The 19,061-nt window shown below is 39.2% G+C and overlaps 1 protein-coding gene across 2 annotated transcripts in view; it reads left to right on the top strand.

Moving 5' to 3' along the window:
- Positions 1 to 19,061, top strand: part of macrod2 (mono-ADP ribosylhydrolase 2) — a 392,696-nt gene that overhangs the window by 164,046 nt on the left and 209,589 nt on the right. For both annotated transcript variants that reach the window (XM_035663177.1, XM_035663179.1), the window contains exon 5: positions 854 to 970. In XM_035663177.1, coding sequence (XP_035519070.1) covers positions 854 to 970 — 117 coding nt within the window. The remainder of the gene's footprint in view (positions 1 to 853; positions 971 to 19,061) is intronic.

The raw sequence follows: 19,061 nt of genomic DNA on the forward strand, positions 1-19,061 counted from the left end.
TCTGTAAGACTTGCTCTCTCCAAGTCTTTACAAAGAGAAACCAAAGAAAAGACACGTCCGTGTGTCCAACTGCTACTGCTACTGTTATCCTCTAATGGCTTGTGAGGATTTTTACAGGACAACTTGAGGAGGATTTTATGATGTTTCAGTGTGATTGATAACATGCTCTTGGAGGGATGTCAGGCTTTCAGAGACGGATAATGTGGATTTCTATCTCTCTGCCTTCTTGTGTAAGACATGCCATCAATCAAGTGTATCGCGGCCTTAACCCGGTAAAATTAAAACCTTAGGGGGGCGGGGGCCCGGGGTCTCCTTAGAACCAGGACACACACATCAACAGGGAGCACGACAGAATCAGAACACAGATCCACATCATAACAGGCACACCACAGAGAACAGGACAGATATAAGATTCCCACCACAGGGCAGAAAATACAGTTAATGATCTAACTGTATATCTCTGTTGACAGCGGAGAGGGATTACGGGAAGAACAGTCTCATTTTCACTGTGTGTGGAGGCGTTATTAGATCCTAGCCCAGCTAATTTCATTCCTAAGCTCGTCAATATTTACCAGCAACAGGCGCAGCACGGTATGGCACACCCAGTCCCCCTACAGAGAGGAGATACAGAGCTGGGGAGATAATTTGAGAACGTAGACATTCAGTAACCAGAATCAAACTCATGAACATAATTTCCAGCTTGTTGTTGGGCTTGGCCCTGTAAACACTTGTTTGTTTTGACATGATAAAGCACGCAAACTGCTAATTAGCCCGGCTGGTTATGTGCCTCTGCCTGTATTGTTTGTCCTCAGGTAGGCCTTACCTTCTCTTTGTATGTCTGTTTGTGTTTCAGTCGATGGCTGCATACACAAAGCGGCAGGGTCCTGTCTGTATGATGAGTGCCACTCACTAAATGGCTGTGAAACCGGCAAAGCCAAGATCACCTGCGGCTATGATCTCCCTGCAAGATGTGAGTATCAGTAATTAATATGTTATTTTCTGTTTGTTCTGTAATGTGTGCACTGGTGCCTCGGAGGAATGTTCTCTAATCAGAATTGCTGCCATTGACTACATCACTTGACTGTTAGTGAACATTAAGATTTAGTGGTAAACATTAGAGCAGTGAAACATTACACATTCCAGCATGAATCTATATTGTTTTTTTTTATAAAATAACCTAATTTTTCCAAACTTAAGACTCCTGGACCAGCTGCTGGATTGCACTGACACTGTACTGATACAGAAAATGGAAATGTTGTTTTTTTGCAAAGCTGTTGGATTGTACAGAGGAGTATGTAATTCATGTGTGCACATGCATCATAATTTGAATTGAGGTCATAGTTTCTGTGACGTTTGGATAAACATGATCACATTGCAAACTCTAAATCTACACACAAACACACATATTCCCACTCATATGTGCATACCTGCACATAATGACTGTGGTCATTAGTGCCCAATCCAAAAGCAGAGTGGGATGCTTTTAATGTCCAAAATAAAAACACTTTAATCATAATTTATTAGTTTTGAAAACTCATTTGTAATAAATGGGGAGTTGTTATTTGGAGGATAATTAATATGATTGGTGCTTGTTGTATGGCTGAATGGGAGTGTCATCTGCACACAAACAAAGACATTAAGGGAGCTATTAGTTGCTTAATTTGATTGATTTTTCATCCCTGATTTATTCTGTTAACGGATCACATAACTCCTACTGTCACGCCATAAGTGATCAGAAGAAGGGACTACATTGTTTTCTTTGTTTTTATCTCTATCATTGATGTAGTTTTTTTGTAATTAAGTCTCATATAGTTTGTGGTGCGCTTGCATGTGTGTCACCTCCTCTCAGAATTGAAGAACAAATTTCCAAGCTAATTTCTTTTGTCAGTAACACACGTGTCACATTTAAAGTTTGTCACAGGCGTTCCTTTCCTTGCAAACTTGAAATGGAAAACACGATAGGATGGAAGAAATGTCACTTGGTGTAATTCGGTCGAGACAAACGTCCCAGCAGTCCTAACCTAACCCTGAAGGATTTCCATGAGACAGCCAAGAGAAGACATTGAGGCCCAGATGAAATTAGGTTGTGTTAATACGGTATGTCGTAAAGATGTCAAACAAATGGAGCAGATAAACTGTGAGTCAGTCTTGTGGGCAGGCAGTTCAAGTGTGTGCACAGCCAAAACAGGGTACACCATGACAATTTAATAACCTGCAATGTCACCTGGGAGCAATCACACTGCCACTTGGTACTGTTATTGTAATTATCTCTGCATAACACCTTCTCTGTGCTGATAACTCTTAATAGATTGTGTAGTTCTTTACTGGGAACAGTCAGTTCTTTTTTGAACGTGATGTTATTTCATATTAGAGCTATCTTTACTTCCAGTCTGTATCATTTTCTTATCTTCCAACTCTGATCACTGTCACCATAAACGTCTCTCGTCTGCTCTTGGAAACTGACAGCCGCTTGACTTTTCTTTGTGAGCTCTCAGCTCTGACAAAAGATCTCACTCCTTCCCAAAGTCTATCTCCTATTCGGATTTTGTTCTTTTCCCATTAATTTCCGTCTTTGACTTATTTGTTCCACCTACACACACATTATAAAGCTGCCGTGACTGCAAACAACAATCTATTCGGTTTATGAAATCTGAAATAATAGTCTGTCCACCCCCTCAACGCTGAACAAAGTAAACAAACAAGACAGCACACAATTTTCGCATTTTTAAATTTTCATAAATTCTGGGATGTAACACGTAGGCGTTGCAAGAAAGGGTAAAAGCCCTCAGTGAAATGGCAGTGTATATGAGATTAATTGAAAGTTAATGTTATGTTAATGGTCCACTGTGGCTAAAGCTAAATGCATAAAATGATTAAAATTGACATAAAATTAATTTTAATATTTGTATAATCAAATTATTAACTTCAGCAAACAGCCTCATGTCATTATTCAGAATAGATAGATCATCAGGATAATTGACAGAGGTGGCTATGGAAACTACACCAAAGTAGTGTTATATTTAAAATAAAAAGCAGCTAAATAAGTACAAGCTTTTCCACTCATAACCAGAACTGAAAATGTTTTTGAGAGAAAATTGACCTAATTGAGAGCTACATTTAGAGTTGTTTGTTGAGTTAGTTTTCACATGTCATTGTCTTGTCTGTCAAAAGAGTTAGACAACTGAAATATCAGCGCGGTCATAGTGGGTGTTTGGAAAATATAGCATTTGGTGATGTTGTTAGCACTTTTGCAGATTGATTTCTGTCGGTTGTCAGACGTCAAATCCAAAGGCTTTTAAATTGTTAAGCGATACTATTAGACACGTAAGTGTCAGGATTCAATTGGTGAGACAAATGACACACATGGACCAATTTGGCTATACAAATGAACACACACATATTTCAACAACATAAAATAGAAAATGTATATAAAAATATATTTACAAATGCAAGGTTTCAGGAGTCTTTGAACTATACACATGTGGGCATTCTCATTGCATGCAAAATTGCTTCTGCTGACGCATATCTGCAGATGGTGGTTCGTCTACTCTTCCAAGAGTGAGAAGAACACAGACAGATGGACCATTTACCGTTTACATCTTGGCAAAGCTCAATATTTCCAACTTGGGCATTCTCTTCCCAGTTTTGCCTGAACATTAGGCTGCTTTTCACAATTTTCTATAAAAACATAAATCTCTCAGAGGATTGCACTCTTCTTTGGGGACCCCCTCACTGAAATCCATTTTACTGAATATAATTGGAAATAAGTAAATCTAAACCCTGAATAATGCTGAACAAACTGTAAATCACTTTGGTTTTAATTACATTTTTTCTGGATTTCTGAACCCCATTCCAACCCCATTGAACCCCAGTCATCTTATGACTTTGCCAACAATGCATAGAAATAACCCATCCATCATACTATGAATTTGGCCATTTCTCTTGATCTTACAGCATTTTTGGAGACTTAAGTGTTATTTGAAGATATCACCCATGGTGTATTGTATTTCATTCAACAAAGGATTGCACTGGTCAACTTTGTTATTTTTGTAAGAATGGGAGAAATTGCAATTCAGACATAATAGTCAAAATAACTGGTAAAGCAATAAAATACTTCCTTGTGTTCTGGAAAACGACTTATTCCTACAGGGAGTAGACAGTTGATCTGAAATCAGAGTTGTCCTTGTTTGGAGATTTGATGTGCTGAGGCAATGGAAAATGACCAGGCTAACCCACCCCATCTCAGCTTTTTCTTTTTTTTTCTCAAGACAAGAAAATTGCTCTCCATTACATCCCACTAAGCAGTTTAGGCTGTGAATCCCGGTGGCAAATGAGCCTTTCCTTTAAGAGGGCCAAGCACATGTGGGACTGATTATTATGGGGCAGGCCCAGGATTATTAATCAATGACAGTAATTATCCACCTACCATAGCGGAAAGACTCCAAAAAAACCTGTTACATCAATATGACAAGGAAATTGTCTATTTTCCCTCATGTTAGACAAGTTACTCATCTGTTCATAGAATAATTATCAAATGAAAATATGATGTCAAGTGCAACAAGCTAAGTCACATATTTACTACCGGAGGATGTGTTGCAACATTTTCCATTATTGACATGTCTCAAGTTTAAGTATGCTTTCAAAAGTGACCAAATTATTAAGTTAAGATGGGGTTTGTCCACCAAATATAGTATACAATCATGCCAAATATTAAAGAAGGCTGTCTATTAGGCAACTAAGATAAGTAATAGACAAATCTATTCAACTTCAGCTTCCAAAATAAGATCCTTTTTAAAAGGCTGAAATGTAATAGAAACTTTAATTGTACTCATTTTGATATTCAAAATGGCCACCATTATTACAGCTAGACTTAGCTAGATGTATTATAGTTTATTTTCCATCTATGGCCATCTACAACACATATGCTTGTCTCTTTAACACCAGCAGTTGTTTCATACCATCTTTATACGGTAATGGTGCTCATTGTACTAGGTTTATTACTGTCTTTTGTAGCTATAGACATCATTTAGTCACCTGTGAACATTTGCTATAAAACAGTTTTTTTTAAAGTTGTGTAAAGTGCATTTCCCGGCCTGTGTCTGATAAGAGGATGCCCAGTGGTTCAGAAAAGCATCTTTATGCCTCTCATCCGATGAAATGCAGTGAATGACTTGGGAACTGTCCAGTATGGTGCCTTTTCTGGCTCAACTGGCTCAACTACTTCAATCTGTGAGCACAAAAAATATATATATTTTTTTTTTCCTGGCCAAGCATTTAAGAACATTTAACAAACTGGGAACAAAACAAAGTGGGCACAAATAATGTTGGTAGTGTGGTATGACTGCATCCAGCTTTTTCCTGAAAAGAAAAAGTAGAATCAAAAGAACCAGAGTTTTTCTTTTTTCTCACATAATCATCCCAAATATCAAAATTAATTTGGTAGATACAATATTTGAAACTTTGGAATTTATTGCATGATATTGAACATAGCTCTAGTCTTACACACTATATTTGTCTTTATTTTACTTTTTAATCAAAAAGCTTCATTAAGTACCTCATCATTTATGAAGATTTACTGCAGCTTAAATGTGCTGCAAACAAAGGTGGTTTAAGCAGTTAGACAGGAGCTTAATTAGAGTAAATTTATGAAAATTAATAACTTAATCTCTTCTCCTATAAGTGACTGAACATAATGATCTGCATTTGTAAGCTTGGTGAGCTTGCTTACTGTTTATAGTAAAACACCCTATTTGCAGTGTGAGAAAATGTGTTATTGTAATTTAAATGTGTGACACATCTGAGGATGATCTGCAGTGACTAAACTCTACAACAGAGTTGTCTGAATCTTATCGTTATTATGCTGGTCCACAGGTTCACACTAATAACGTTTAGCAAAGGCTTTGTGGGTTAATCTGCACTTGCACATTTCAGCCCTAGCTGTCACAGTAGACCTAGAAGGTATTTAGAGTTCAAATCAGAGGTCTGCTTGAGAAAGTTAATGTCCCAAAGGAACTTTTAGATAGACGTAGAATGTTTTCACTCTCCAGTTTCATCTGAAATCTTTTACCCAGTTTTGTTTTCTTCCCTAGGGCTACTTTAGATTGACAGTTCAAAACGTTTGTACTGTTTATTGTTTTTCTTCTCTCCCCCTACCCATTATTCTCTTAGCTCTAAGTATATGCTTTAAATAATGAATCATATCTGGATACATGAAAGAATGGCCAACATTTTGTTTTGTCATGCTGCTGTCATAACATTGGCCTCTTTCTATTTTAATCTTTGTTTAATTATATGTGAAAAATTGTTTCTTGAGCCTCAGCCATACACTTAGGAAGAATCAGCTTTACTTATACATGTGTGAAACAAGTTCTACAGCGAATACTGTATATAAACTGTAAAAATGAATACTGTATTAATTTTTTATCTCTAAAATGAGTCTAATCTCATTGAGCAGATAAACAGTTTGGTCTGCTATTTTCCTAACTGGTCCCTCCAGAGAAATCATGCTCATTGGGATTCAGATGGAACTGCTTTTCACTCTGACTTATCAGTTGTAAGGTTATAGATTTCAGCCTTTGGAGTATTGCCTCCACCCAGCACGCTCTGATAGTGTAGGGACACAACCTTATCCATGCAGCATCGAGGCGCTGGCAGACCTTTGATTACACTCTAATCTAAAACTGGATGCTAACTGTTTTGAGCACACTCAGCCGGCACTCTGTCTCTGCAGTGACCGGACACTTCTCCGTACTTCTCCAATGTGCACCCAAGCTTTGGTAGAACAACACAAAACTGCTATTAAATTATTTTTTGGCTTGCTGCTGCCACAAATGCCTGCTGTATTCAGTGAATCTACTACACTGTCTGTCTATACACTGTCTATAACTACTATTACAACTAGGGGTGTGTTTCCTTTAATGACATCAGAAGTGTCTGCTCAACCTTGTGCACAAGGCATTGAAAATCAGCTAAACTGTAGTTTGTAGCAACACAGTTCCTTTGGGGAGACTAAAACACCTAAGTGTATGTTATGTATATTTTAAATAACAGTATATGTGCCATTGAATAAGCTGCTAAAACAGTCACCTGTCAAACTACAGCATTTGCGGTTCTTACTAAGCTCTATCATTGTGATCAATTAGGTCATGCAAATCCACTTGTAGCAAGTGATGTATTAAGGACTGAATATCATGAGGCTTTATGTCATCAGATTCTTGATATTCATTATTGCCTTGAGCAGCAGGGTTCTTAACATATCCGAGAATATGATTCTTGAGACATCCTCACGTAATAAATCTTAAACCTAATAACTCCAGAACTAAATGAATTTCCATTCCTGATTTTCATGTTTATGAATTATTGCCCCGATGATAGATAGTGGCTAATCAGCTTGACGACAAAGTTGAACTGTTTAATAATCAATAACAGAGTAGTATTCATTATAAAAGCATGAGCAGCTATGCAGATTCACCAAACAGCCAAGACCCAGAGCTGTTGTTGCCACAAACTTTATGGTAGCGGCTTTGATTTTCAGAAACAGTATTTTTGGTTGCAAGCTTCAGTGGAACTTATAGTACCATAGTTAGACAAAACACCTTTGGGAGGCACACCCCAGTTCAGTTCACCTCCTTCTTTATCTACTGCTCCCTTTCAGTACAAAATTGGAGTCTCTGGTGTTTACTGTAACTGCACCTGTGCTAATAATACTAATCATCAACCCGTGATAAATTCTTCTCCCTGATAGTGTGAGGAATCTTTCCCATGCCCTATTTAATCTGGGAGACCAGGCCGTCTGTTCCTTCTCTCTCCACTCGGCAAACACAGATAAATCACAGCAAAGTACCCACTATTAGTAAGTGACATATAGCCCATTCTGATTAAATTACCCCCTAGAACATTATCATTCTCCCAAGCTTGTTTATCGAAGCAATGTCTGCCCCATCACATACAGCCGGGCTGACACGTTCAGAGGGCCATTGGACAGCCAATAATTTGTTAATTTGGGTACAACTTGTTGTTTACAAGGAAGGTAAATTTAGTTTTGTTTGAGGAGCAGCTTTGACCAAGATGTTACACTGTTTTGCTTCTAGTTTGGCCTTCATTGCGCTAATGAATTTTGATGTGTCGCATCAAAATATCTGGCAGTATTACCAACAGATATAAAATAAAAGAGTTAAAAGTCATCCAGATAGGTGGAGGTTTTGTGACTGTTTATTTTTAAACTTCTCACTTCACTATTTTAGGAACCATCAAAACCCCTTGTTTTTCGATTGACCACCATGCATCTTTTACTTCATCCACTGGGTTTTCAAAGGGCCTAGAGCTTGATTGAATTTTCTCAGGCCACAGAAGGGCTGTAATCCTCCAAAGCTGAAATATGAAAATAACACATTTCAAGACATTTTTATGCAAAAGCACTACGTTGTTAACATTGTTAGCCTTGCTTTTCAGAAATGAAATGACTAACATGATAGACGGCTGAACAGACTGTACTCCATAATGGATGAAATACACGCAGTGTGTGACTGTTTCAAGGTGTTTTTTTTTTTTTTTTTGTATTCAAGGCTAGAGTGAAAGAAATCCTTTGTTGCAGTAAATGAATTAGTGGGGCTTAACTCAACCCTGGTGGCCATCACAGTCCCAACCAGACACAGTGCTAAGTCAACATCTTCTCTACTGGTAACTGTTAGCACTCACATCATAAATGTCACTTCATCACTTCATGCAGACTCCTTTTACCAGACGGGGTCTACCTCGGGCTTTCTCCGACAGTTTTGATTGTTTTAGTGTTTTGGTCTGGTACGTCAGTCGGTTAGTTATTATGGTATTAAGTAGTAATAGTTCTAAATATAAAAGTTTCTTGTTGTAATAGTAACAGAAGTACTATTTTTATGATATCCTTTCATCTTTAAACTACAAAGAATTAAATTAAAGCAACATTTATTTATCAACATCAACATTTTTTTTTTTAATAAATGTAATAAACCTTTTGATGCATAAAAGATGACGGCCAGACCTTGCTGTTAGGATGAAATTTTAAGCTGTTTGTGAATATAATCTCCAAAATTTCAAGATGAATTAATTATTGAATAAATTGAGTATGAATAGGAAGATCGGATATCAAGGAGAGGCCAGATGTTTTTTAGCATTATTTATGAGAAAAAAAAGTGCCTGCTTCTCCAGACTAATCAACTCACTCTCTGGCTTCTCGTTGGATGTAATGGGTGCACTCTCAAGGAAAAGAACAAACCTAATTTCACTGCTCGTCTGTAAAGGCCCAAGTAGTCCTCTCTTTTCAGATATTTGTGTTTCCTTTGTTGGCTGGCCTGTCAGTCTTCCAGGCCTCTTGAGGACGGGAGTAATTTGGTAATTTTGCCTAAACGGTGATACTGTAATTATGTGGCATCAGCTGCCGAGCTGTCAGTGAGACAGCCAACGGTCATTCATCACCAGGAAACTAGAAGGTGGGAGGGGGGCATCTTGACTGATCGGGTAAACACTAGCAGAAAGAAAGTGTGGTGCTCTCCCCCCAAAAACTGGCTGAAAATGGGAGGTGAGAGGCCTTTGGAGTAATGGGATGCAGGAGCACCTACAGCCTGTGTGGTACGTTGCTTGTTTGGCTGAGATAGGGGGGCAGCAAGGCATCCACAGTGACAGTGATGCATCAGGAGGGGGCTTGTGGGTGGCAGATGAAGTGGGACCACTGGAAGGTCAGGTTTGAAGTGGAATGTGGCAGCAGCTCTAATGCAGTCCTGCCTTCCCATCTGTCCATGAGTAAGCCTGGTCTAATGAAGGCTGTCGCTATAAAAGCCTCATCACCCAGTGGTGGCACATTTACACACACAGAGAAACATCACTACTGAAGTGTTGCGGCTGCCAAAGTCTTTTACACTTTTTAAAGTTGGATTTACGTAATGTAATTGTAACAGGACACATTCTTGTTACACCATGGTTAGGGATCATAAAATCTTTTAAAAGAAAATCTAACTATTTACCTATGTGTCAATGAAAGGACAACTTCACTAATTCCATTAGTCTACTAAGAAGCAGCAAAATAGATTTTGGTCATCCACTGACAATTGCAAGGCCTCATGTAGGCACGGCAGTCTTTGACAGTCTAGTTAGAGATGAGGCTGAAGAATTGTTAATGTTAAAGTGGTTTATTTGCAGATTCTCAACTCATTCGTTTCACCCTCGTATTGTAAGCCTGAGGTTGAAACTACAGTTTCTGTAAAACGTGCAAAAACGAATAGCCTGCTTTTGGTTTGTCCATTCTGGGCTACTGTAAAAACATGCCGTTTTAACATGGCAGCCTCCACGTAAGGTGACTCATGGCATCTGTAGATAAAATGGCTCACTCTAAGATAACAAAAACACATTGATGATGTGCTAATGAAAACGAGAATGCATTTCTGCCAATAGATCTTCCTAAATGTTACAAACTGGACCTGAAAAAAACATGTTTATTCTCAGCAATAATTTTGATGTAGGTACCAACAATTTTCTGAAAACCTTATGACTTCATATGATTTTACAATAGAAATGTTTTATTTTTTATTTGATGTGATCCGAACTGACCAGTACATTTTATTTAGTCAGTTTACTATAGTGTGTGCTGTCCGTGTATTCCATACTGTATTAATTATGTTAAATAAGACGAAAGAAAATAGTGTGTGCACTTTGACCGTAAAGAGATATTTCAATTTTATTTGACATTTTTGCTGCTAACTGTAACCTCCTGAGCAATTTGACCTTAAATCGATCAATAGTGAAGTCTTTCACAAACGGCTGCTGAGTAAGGAAGCATGACATGATGTTACACCAGAAGTCGACATCGAGACCAATGTGGTTGCACAGTATGTTCAGTATAGGTGGATGCAGAGTGTGACTGCACAGTGCCTGAACAAAGGAAATATTTTTCACTTACACTGATCCTAAATATCTAGCTGTCTTTATTAAAATTTAATTATATGCTCTATTTTAGAGATTGACTGTCTCACTACAACAGCAGCACTGTGGTATTAAGCAGGGCTTCAGGCTTCCTGAAACTGTGACTAAGACCAACACAGAACACTGCCACTTACTCCCCAGGGACAATAGTGCACAGTTTATGGGCAACACTAGCATGTCTCCACTGTTGACAGTGGTGTCTCGGGAAGAAAAGGGAAGTTTTAATCTGATGGCTTTGTTTACCTCTCATCCAAGACTAAGGATAAAAACTAATTAAGAACAGGGAGTAACAGACTCCTGTAGTGCCATTTTCACAGCTAATTATGCATGAATACAGCCTGCCTAAATAGTTGCTCCCTAGTCTTTGATGTTCTTTTCACTAAATTGCTATGGTTACTTCCGCTCATTAGGCTTTTAAGATTGTAAACGTTGACAGGTTTTGTCTTCTTTTTTTCAATTCACATCCCAGAATCTGTCTGCTGAAGACATGAGGGGATGGAGACATTGGTAACCAGTTAGTAAAGTATATGCTACTTCGTACTTAAATATTGTCATGTGACCCATGCGTAATCCCAGGTTGCCATTCTTGGGTTTAATGCTGTGGATTTAGATCTGCACTGCGGTCCTTAAAAACCATTAACCTTCCCATAAAAGTGCATATGGCTCTCTATAAACCCTAATGGGGAATGAGACCGATACACAGGAGCCCATGTGTGCTTTCAGGGGCACTGCTTTTGAGAAATACGGAAATGAGACTCCATAAAAAGGCAAATAAAACTTTTTTTTGATAACATTATGGTGTTGGGGGGAGTGGGGCGTTGTGTGTACCTTGGTCTAAGTGCTGTCTCAATCAATGTGTTCCCAGGAAATTAAAGTTTGTATACCTGTGTAGATTTTATGGCCAGAGGCTGTTTGAATTTCTAACCTTTAATTAATTTATCTTTCTTTCTCTTACCCCTATTATTGTAAACTGCACAGTGAATAAAACATTTTACTTCTTTAAAGCTTTATGTCTTGAAGCAGTTTGGTTTTCATAGTAATTAACTGTAAGACTGTACAATATAAATGTGTAATATTATACTTTTTGTTTAGTATTTAAAATGTATTTGATATCCACCAACTGATATTCAGAAAGGTAATATATGTAGACTGTCTAAACACAATTAAAAACAGTCTTTGTCAGTAATCTTTTGAAATAGCTTCTTTGCAATTAAACATATAACTCTTTCTTCTATGTTATCATATATCAAAGCTTTATTTTGCAATCGCTTTAAACTGACTATTGACTGTAGTAAACCAGGACATGTTTGCTTATAAGTTTTTATGACATATGCTGGCCCGAGGTGCTGGTGTTCCTGCCATCATGCTGCCTCTGTTTCCCAGGTTGTTTTAAAGGCATTGCGAGGTGAGAAATTGCTCTGTGGCAAGTAGTTTTATGGTGATCACCTTGAGTCGTTTCTCTGGCCAGGAGACCAGTGAGTGTAATGGATCTGCTGGGAGCCCTCAGTATGGATTTATGAAAGTGCATGGCTGGAGGGAAGGATCGGTCACCTGCCTCTGTTTTCCATAAAGCAGAGACACCAATGAATAACGTCAGAGAGCTAATCCAAGCTGACATGGTTTTGACAAACAATACACTGGGACAGTTTCCGGCAGTTGTTACTGATCCACAAAGTTCACTTATCCTGCACTTCGAGGAACTTTTAAAAGTCCAAACCATAAGATGTTAAATTTTTAATTGGGAAGGCTACTGCTACTGCAGCATTGCCTGAGAAGTTATCTCTCTATAAGTTTGCAATATCCTTTTCAAATAATTGCAGCACACAGACACACATACACACACAGTTCAGCATGTTATGCAGCACGTGGCTGTGCACCGTAGGGGACCAGGACGTGTCTGTAAAGGTCCCCTCCATGTGCATAGTGGTTAGGTTGGCAGGGCAAGCAGGGGAGCGTCCGGATCAAGTTCCCCCCTCCTGCTGTCTAATTATTGACCCATCTGGTATTGTCTTTTCAATTGTTTCAATTATGATGGCACTGGTGTTGCTCAGCACCCTGGCGTCAAGGCATGCATAATTCATGTGCAACACCCTGGACTCCACTCAGAGCTGTGGGTTTGAGCTGAATGTCAATACTGCCTCATGCCCCCAGTGGAGCAGAGGGTTGTCTGTATTGACAGCAAGGCTGATAAGGAGAGCAAAAGCAAGTGCTGCCAAAGACAGTGGATAGTGATGCTATCATGGAGCGATAGGTGGAAAGAATTTCTTTGTGTGTGTGTCTGTGTGTCATCGAGAAGGAAGCTGTCTTCACAGCTTGCATTTGCTGTCGCCTGATATGTGACCTCATTATTGTCACCCCCAGACCTTAAAATCAATAGTGTTCAATTACTCATGAACCACGACACAGCACTTTGTTTACTAGGAAATCAGAGCCAACCAATGGTTAACTTTCTTATCAGGGATTCGACTTCGGCACCTAAACCTCCGCTTCCATCACAGCACTGCACAGAGGCAGAGGAAAGGTAAAAGTCAATCAAGAGGAAAAAGTTCAGGGAGTATGACTGTTCATTAAGAGGTGTGAAGATGAAAGAGAGAAGGGGTCACATTTTTGACACGCTTTGTAATGGAGGTGTTTCTGGGAAGGCAGTACATGACATCTGTAAAATGTGTCATTACTAGATGCCACAGGCAATTGTTTATCCACAGATTGGAGCTCAGCAGATGATCAAAAGAACCTCATATTGTTCACAGTAGCAGGCTTATCCGCCACAGACAAGACATTTTGTTATGACACATGAGATATAGGAAAAATTCATGTTAATGCAGCCTGCATGAGCACTCAAGAGTGTCAATACCATCTGTATTGTTTTTAAAATATAATTAAACAGCTTAGAATTTTAAGGTTTTTATTTTAGTTTTTTTCTACCAGTTACATTGGAGATTTATTTGCATATCCATTTTTCTTTTCCATCATGAAAGACTCATTGATTCAGTACTTGTGGACCCATGTGACTCATTCAGTATTCATACAGTGACCTCTCACAACAACTCACCTTCAATTGCAGAGGTGCTCCCATTCACACTGGCCTACTGGCCTTCAGCTCTGTCTCTGGTCTCCCTGCACATGTGCACAGAATAAGCTGTCAGAGCCATAACAAGACAGAGATTTCACTCTGCTAAATGCATCTCTGAAGACCTTAGCCTGAAAGAGCTAAATGATGCCTCTGCCTTTAGGGGAAAACTCCACACTGGGAATATTAACCCCCCGCACCTCATTCAAGGACATTTGTTTAAGTGAAAAATTCAATTTTCTAGTGCGCTGACATCAACAGACATTAGTGATAATGGAAAGGAAGAATGCATATTAATGTATATCATCCAACGGTATATTAAAAGCTACCTGCTGTCATGAAAGATGCAATAATTGCTGCGTTAAAAAATAGCCAATTTTATTTTCTGTAACAGCAGAGCCTTGTTGACACCAATTATAGCATAATGAATTGTATTAATTCAATGTGTTAATTTAAAATGGATAATGTGTAAATTATTTTTAATCTCATCAGTTGTTTTGCTGTTTAGCAGCCGGCTAACTGCCCATCTTGTCCACTGGGCCTTTGTGGCTACCATTCTACATGCATGTCAGGGACCTTGTTGCCCTGAATTAAACCTCTCCGGCAGCTCTTACTCCCAAGCTGTTGGCTTGTTCAGGCAGCACACAGCTTAAGAGGAAGTACAGCCTGAGAGGCTCAACTCTGGGCAGAGGGGTTCTGTGTAGTGTAGTGTCCAAGAACACTTTAGTTTGATACGTGACAGGACACAGACTGCAACAGTGCAATTAAAAGGGGGGATGAGTTAGAAAGACAACATTTGTCATTGTTGCTTTGCCTTAACACTTTTGGACAGCTCACAGAAGTAAAGTTTATCTTTGTAGTTGGGTCTTTGTGCAGGTGACATGTGTACAATGCTTTTTGTCTTGCTTTTAATTATGAAAAATATTATAAAAAGTTTGGTATTTTTATTCATCTTCTCTAGCCTCAAAAATTACTTTTAGTTGTTGTATATGTCAACCTGAACAGAACAATCCCTTTCTACTCTTTTGACATTGGTCTGTGGGATGTTAAGATCAGAGCTTCTGTCTTTTGAACAAAAAGTTTGAAGTTTTGATGTGTGTAAGCGCTGAGGTGTGAATTTTTCTAAATGAAACGGACTGTCAGTCTGTTTATTCTCTGTCTCAAAAGTTTTTTCCTGTTTGAATCCATGGCAGCATGTTGTATGAATTGTAACAAGAAAGGCATATTTTGTTTTATCTGTCCCTGTGTCTGAAAATTCCTCTGTGATATTTAGATGTCTCCGACACGGCATTTTCATAGATATGTGAAAGACACATACTTCAGTTGGTTTGTGACATTTACTGCATGGACTGTGTGTACATGGAAGAAATGACAGGAAAACATCCTGCCTGTGAAGGAAGCTTCTCAGCAGATCTACCAGTGAAGACTCTAATAAGCTTTACCTCGGTAGTTACTCATGACAGTGAGGCTCAGACACACCACAGGAAGGCAGAAATAGCTAAAATATGGAGACAAGACAACCATTCCTCAAACCATTGTGCTCACTCCTGTGGAAACATTATTTTTCTGTTGATGTAGGACACAAAGCCAGGCTGTTGTCACCCTCTCCTGGCATGGCGACACACGCACAGCTGCACACCCCACCCCTCCGCTCATCCGCCTCCTGCTCCGGAGCCATCGATCGGGAGCTGTCATGCTCTCAGGGGGTTGTATGGGCTTCTTCCCTGGCACAGTGCTGCCCTTCCTGGGTAGAGTCGCAGAGCGGCAGGGGGGCTCGGGGGATGGAGGTTGCAGTGGGTTGTTGAGGTGGGAAGGGGAGTGTGGTGGGTTTGCGTGGAGAGCAGCTGCTTTCCTATGGATCACTTCATTAATATCCCAGGGCAGAAATTTGAGGGGCCGCTGCAGACTAATTAGCCCTGTCTGACCCTCGCAGCTCAGAGAGGTCGCTCCTTTCCAGTTCCTGCAGAAGCAATCCAAAGCCAAGTAACCCCCCACCGCCTACCCAACACCCATCCACCGTCACTGTCAGGATTTTTTTTTTAAATACGGTACGGCAACAGAAAAGTCTACCCTGCCATTGTTTGCTGCGTTATGACTTATTGAAAGTTTCAATGCCTCTTGTTTTAAGCATCAAAAACTCCTATCATGCTGTTAAACCGTCCCATGTCATTGCGTACCTATCTTTGTCCATCACTGTGTGTATGTTTGCGTAATGATTGGTGTCTGTGACTCCCAGGGGGCAGCAGGGACAGTGTAGCACAATGGGAGCAGTGTGTGTGTATTTGGTGCCAGGAGACAAGGAGCCATTCCTCATTAGTATCATCTGTTTTCCCAGATGGCAGGGTCAGAGTAAGAGGGAAGCTTGATGAAAGGACTTGTCCTGCAGGGTGACACTCATTCTGCCACGCAACACTCTCTACGGCTCCCGAAGCCAAGTTCCCAGCTCTCACAGGTGATACTAGGGCTTTAGTGGGATTCACAGTCAGAGAAAGAGAGCTTCGTGTTCTCAATCCAGCTGTACAGCCATGTACTCATGCTGCAACCTGATGAGTTTAACAGAAGAAGAGAAAAGTTAACTCAAGAAGATGACATTTCAACTTGTTACTTGAAAAGCGAAAAGAGAATGCGAAAAAAGGGATGCAATTACTTTGACACCTGCTATTCTCAAATACAACTTTACTTCTCACCTAGAATATTTCCCTCCAACATGCTGTAATGATTTTTCAATGGCTCATTAGAGTGGAGCCTGGGTCCAACAAAAAGCCAGGAAGCCTTGTGTCATGGCTCAACACTGTGAACGAAGGCGGAAGCTTATCCCTGCCATGGCCTGCGAGGCAGCGGCAGCTTCTGCGAGATGGAAAAGATAATGAGTGCTTTCACATTTTACCTTGAAAACTCACCAAACGGCCCTTATACCAATTAAGAGCTTGTTTTTCACTGGAGTGGCCATTATCAAATCTGACCTTCCAATTATTTTTCTCATTTTCCTCCTGATTCTGTCACCCCAGTGTGCCTGGTCAGCCCTCAGAGCCTCAGAGCCTCAGAGCCTCAGAGGATGAACAAGAAATGGGTAATGGTTCTCTAAGCTAAGATCCAAAGACCTGAGACACTGCCACCTTAGTGCTACCATCTCCGTGCCTTGTTATTTTTATTTTCTCACTATTATCAATATTATCTATTATTAAAACTCTGGAAAAGCTTCTCTCCAAGTGAAATATAGAATACTGAAATAACAGTGAAAATCATTTAAATGGATTCATTTTGTGCAGGGTAAAGGATTATTGTTTTGGATGAACAGTGAAATGTATAGAACAGGTCTTTTGTTTCTTTAAGATCTGTGTGTTGTTGCCTTTAATGTCTGGAGTCCTGTTGCTGTGCTCACCTGATGGTGACGGTTGTCGAACAGCTGCAGCAGGGTCACAAATCCTCCTATCTGTCACCGGATACTCCTTCTCAGCCCCCATAGCTCACCCCAGAAAAAAATACCACAAACTCATACACACACACACACACACACACACACACACACACACAAACATAATAATGCCTATGACTACGTGTTGGGGGTGATGGAGACAAGGCAGTGGAGAGATAAAACAATTTATAGTAAACAGGGTTAAGGACTTTTAGGGTTAAATGCAAGCAGTGCAGGGATTTCAGTTATTTGGCAAAGCTTTTGCTACTTAAATATTCATTTTGATTTAATAACATGCTGATCATAGCAGGATGTCATGCTGATGGTTTGATGCCACCTTTTCATCTCTAGTTACCACTTCTGCCAATCTTACAATGACAGCCCCAGTTATATATTTATTTATTTATTTACTGTAGAATTGTGAAGAACAGAATAGTTGGTTACACAAGAGCAATCATTGCAAAATGATCTGAACGTCCTGTGACTTTGACCAAATAGTGAAATAGAATGCATACATAAGCAATGTAATTTATGGAGGTTAAAGTTATTTTATTCTGCATCATTTGTTTCAAAGATTCATTTTATTTCCAGCCTCCATGTGTATGATGGTTTCAAACTCCAGTTAAACCTTCATAGAAAGTATTAACTATGCTTTGAATATGATCATTTGTGGGTTGATGTATAACGTTCATTTAGAGAGGAATAATGATTAAATGCCATCACGGAATGAGATACAAATAAAAATGAATGATATTCAAAGATCAACTGAATACAAAAAAAAAAATAATAATTAGTGTAAGCCTTTGAAACAAAGCTGTGAGAATTCTCTCGGAAATGACTATAAGCCAATAATGACCAGGTTGTCTTTCAAAAGCTGCAATTAAAACCAACCACAGAGACTTTTTACGAAGCTACACTGACCATCCCCTGTTTAATTCATATTGAGACACAGGACTTTTAAGCTCTTCTCTCACCCTGCTCTGTGAAATAAAAAGGTAAATTTGAACATTTGACCCCTGGCTGTGTTTCTAATGCTTCAGAGGTCATCGAAGTCCTGCTACTAGAGAAAACCTTGTTGAATTCATTATCCCTGGAACATTGTTTCTGTCAGACTGCAAGAATGAGGCCATTAGCATTTTCAGCAGAGCAGTGGATACAACCTGGAATCAAATGCAGAAAACTGAGATTCCACAAAGTAATTATTAAGTCTAGGAAACAGCATGTGAGAAGATGGAAACATTATAAACAACAATAAAAAAAGGTGAAAAGGGGAATGGAAATAAATTATAAACAACTGTCATGTGTAACATAGACATTTTATGAAGTAAACTATCAACTTTAGTTTAAAGTTTAGTATGACTGAGCAATAATATCCATAAAACAGAGCGGGAATAATAAGAAATTGTAAACAAAGCAAAATTCATATAGCAGTTGAACGACATTCATTAAAAAAGGCTTAAATAGACATATATAATATTTAAAACCGTTAATTTACTAATGCATTGGCCAAATGTATAACCGTGTATGTATAACCATGAAATGTAATCAACTCATTATATTGCCATGAAATTTGCATATGTAGCCAGTGTTAATTGTTGGCGTATTAACAGGCATGCAGGGTATATA

The sequence above is a fragment of the Morone saxatilis genome, unplaced genomic scaffold (assembly GCF_004916995.1).
Source record: "Morone saxatilis isolate NCDOM2014 unplaced genomic scaffold, NCSU_SB_2.0 Contig19, whole genome shotgun sequence".
In the NCBI taxonomy this organism is placed as follows: domain Eukaryota; kingdom Metazoa; phylum Chordata; class Actinopteri; family Moronidae; genus Morone; species Morone saxatilis.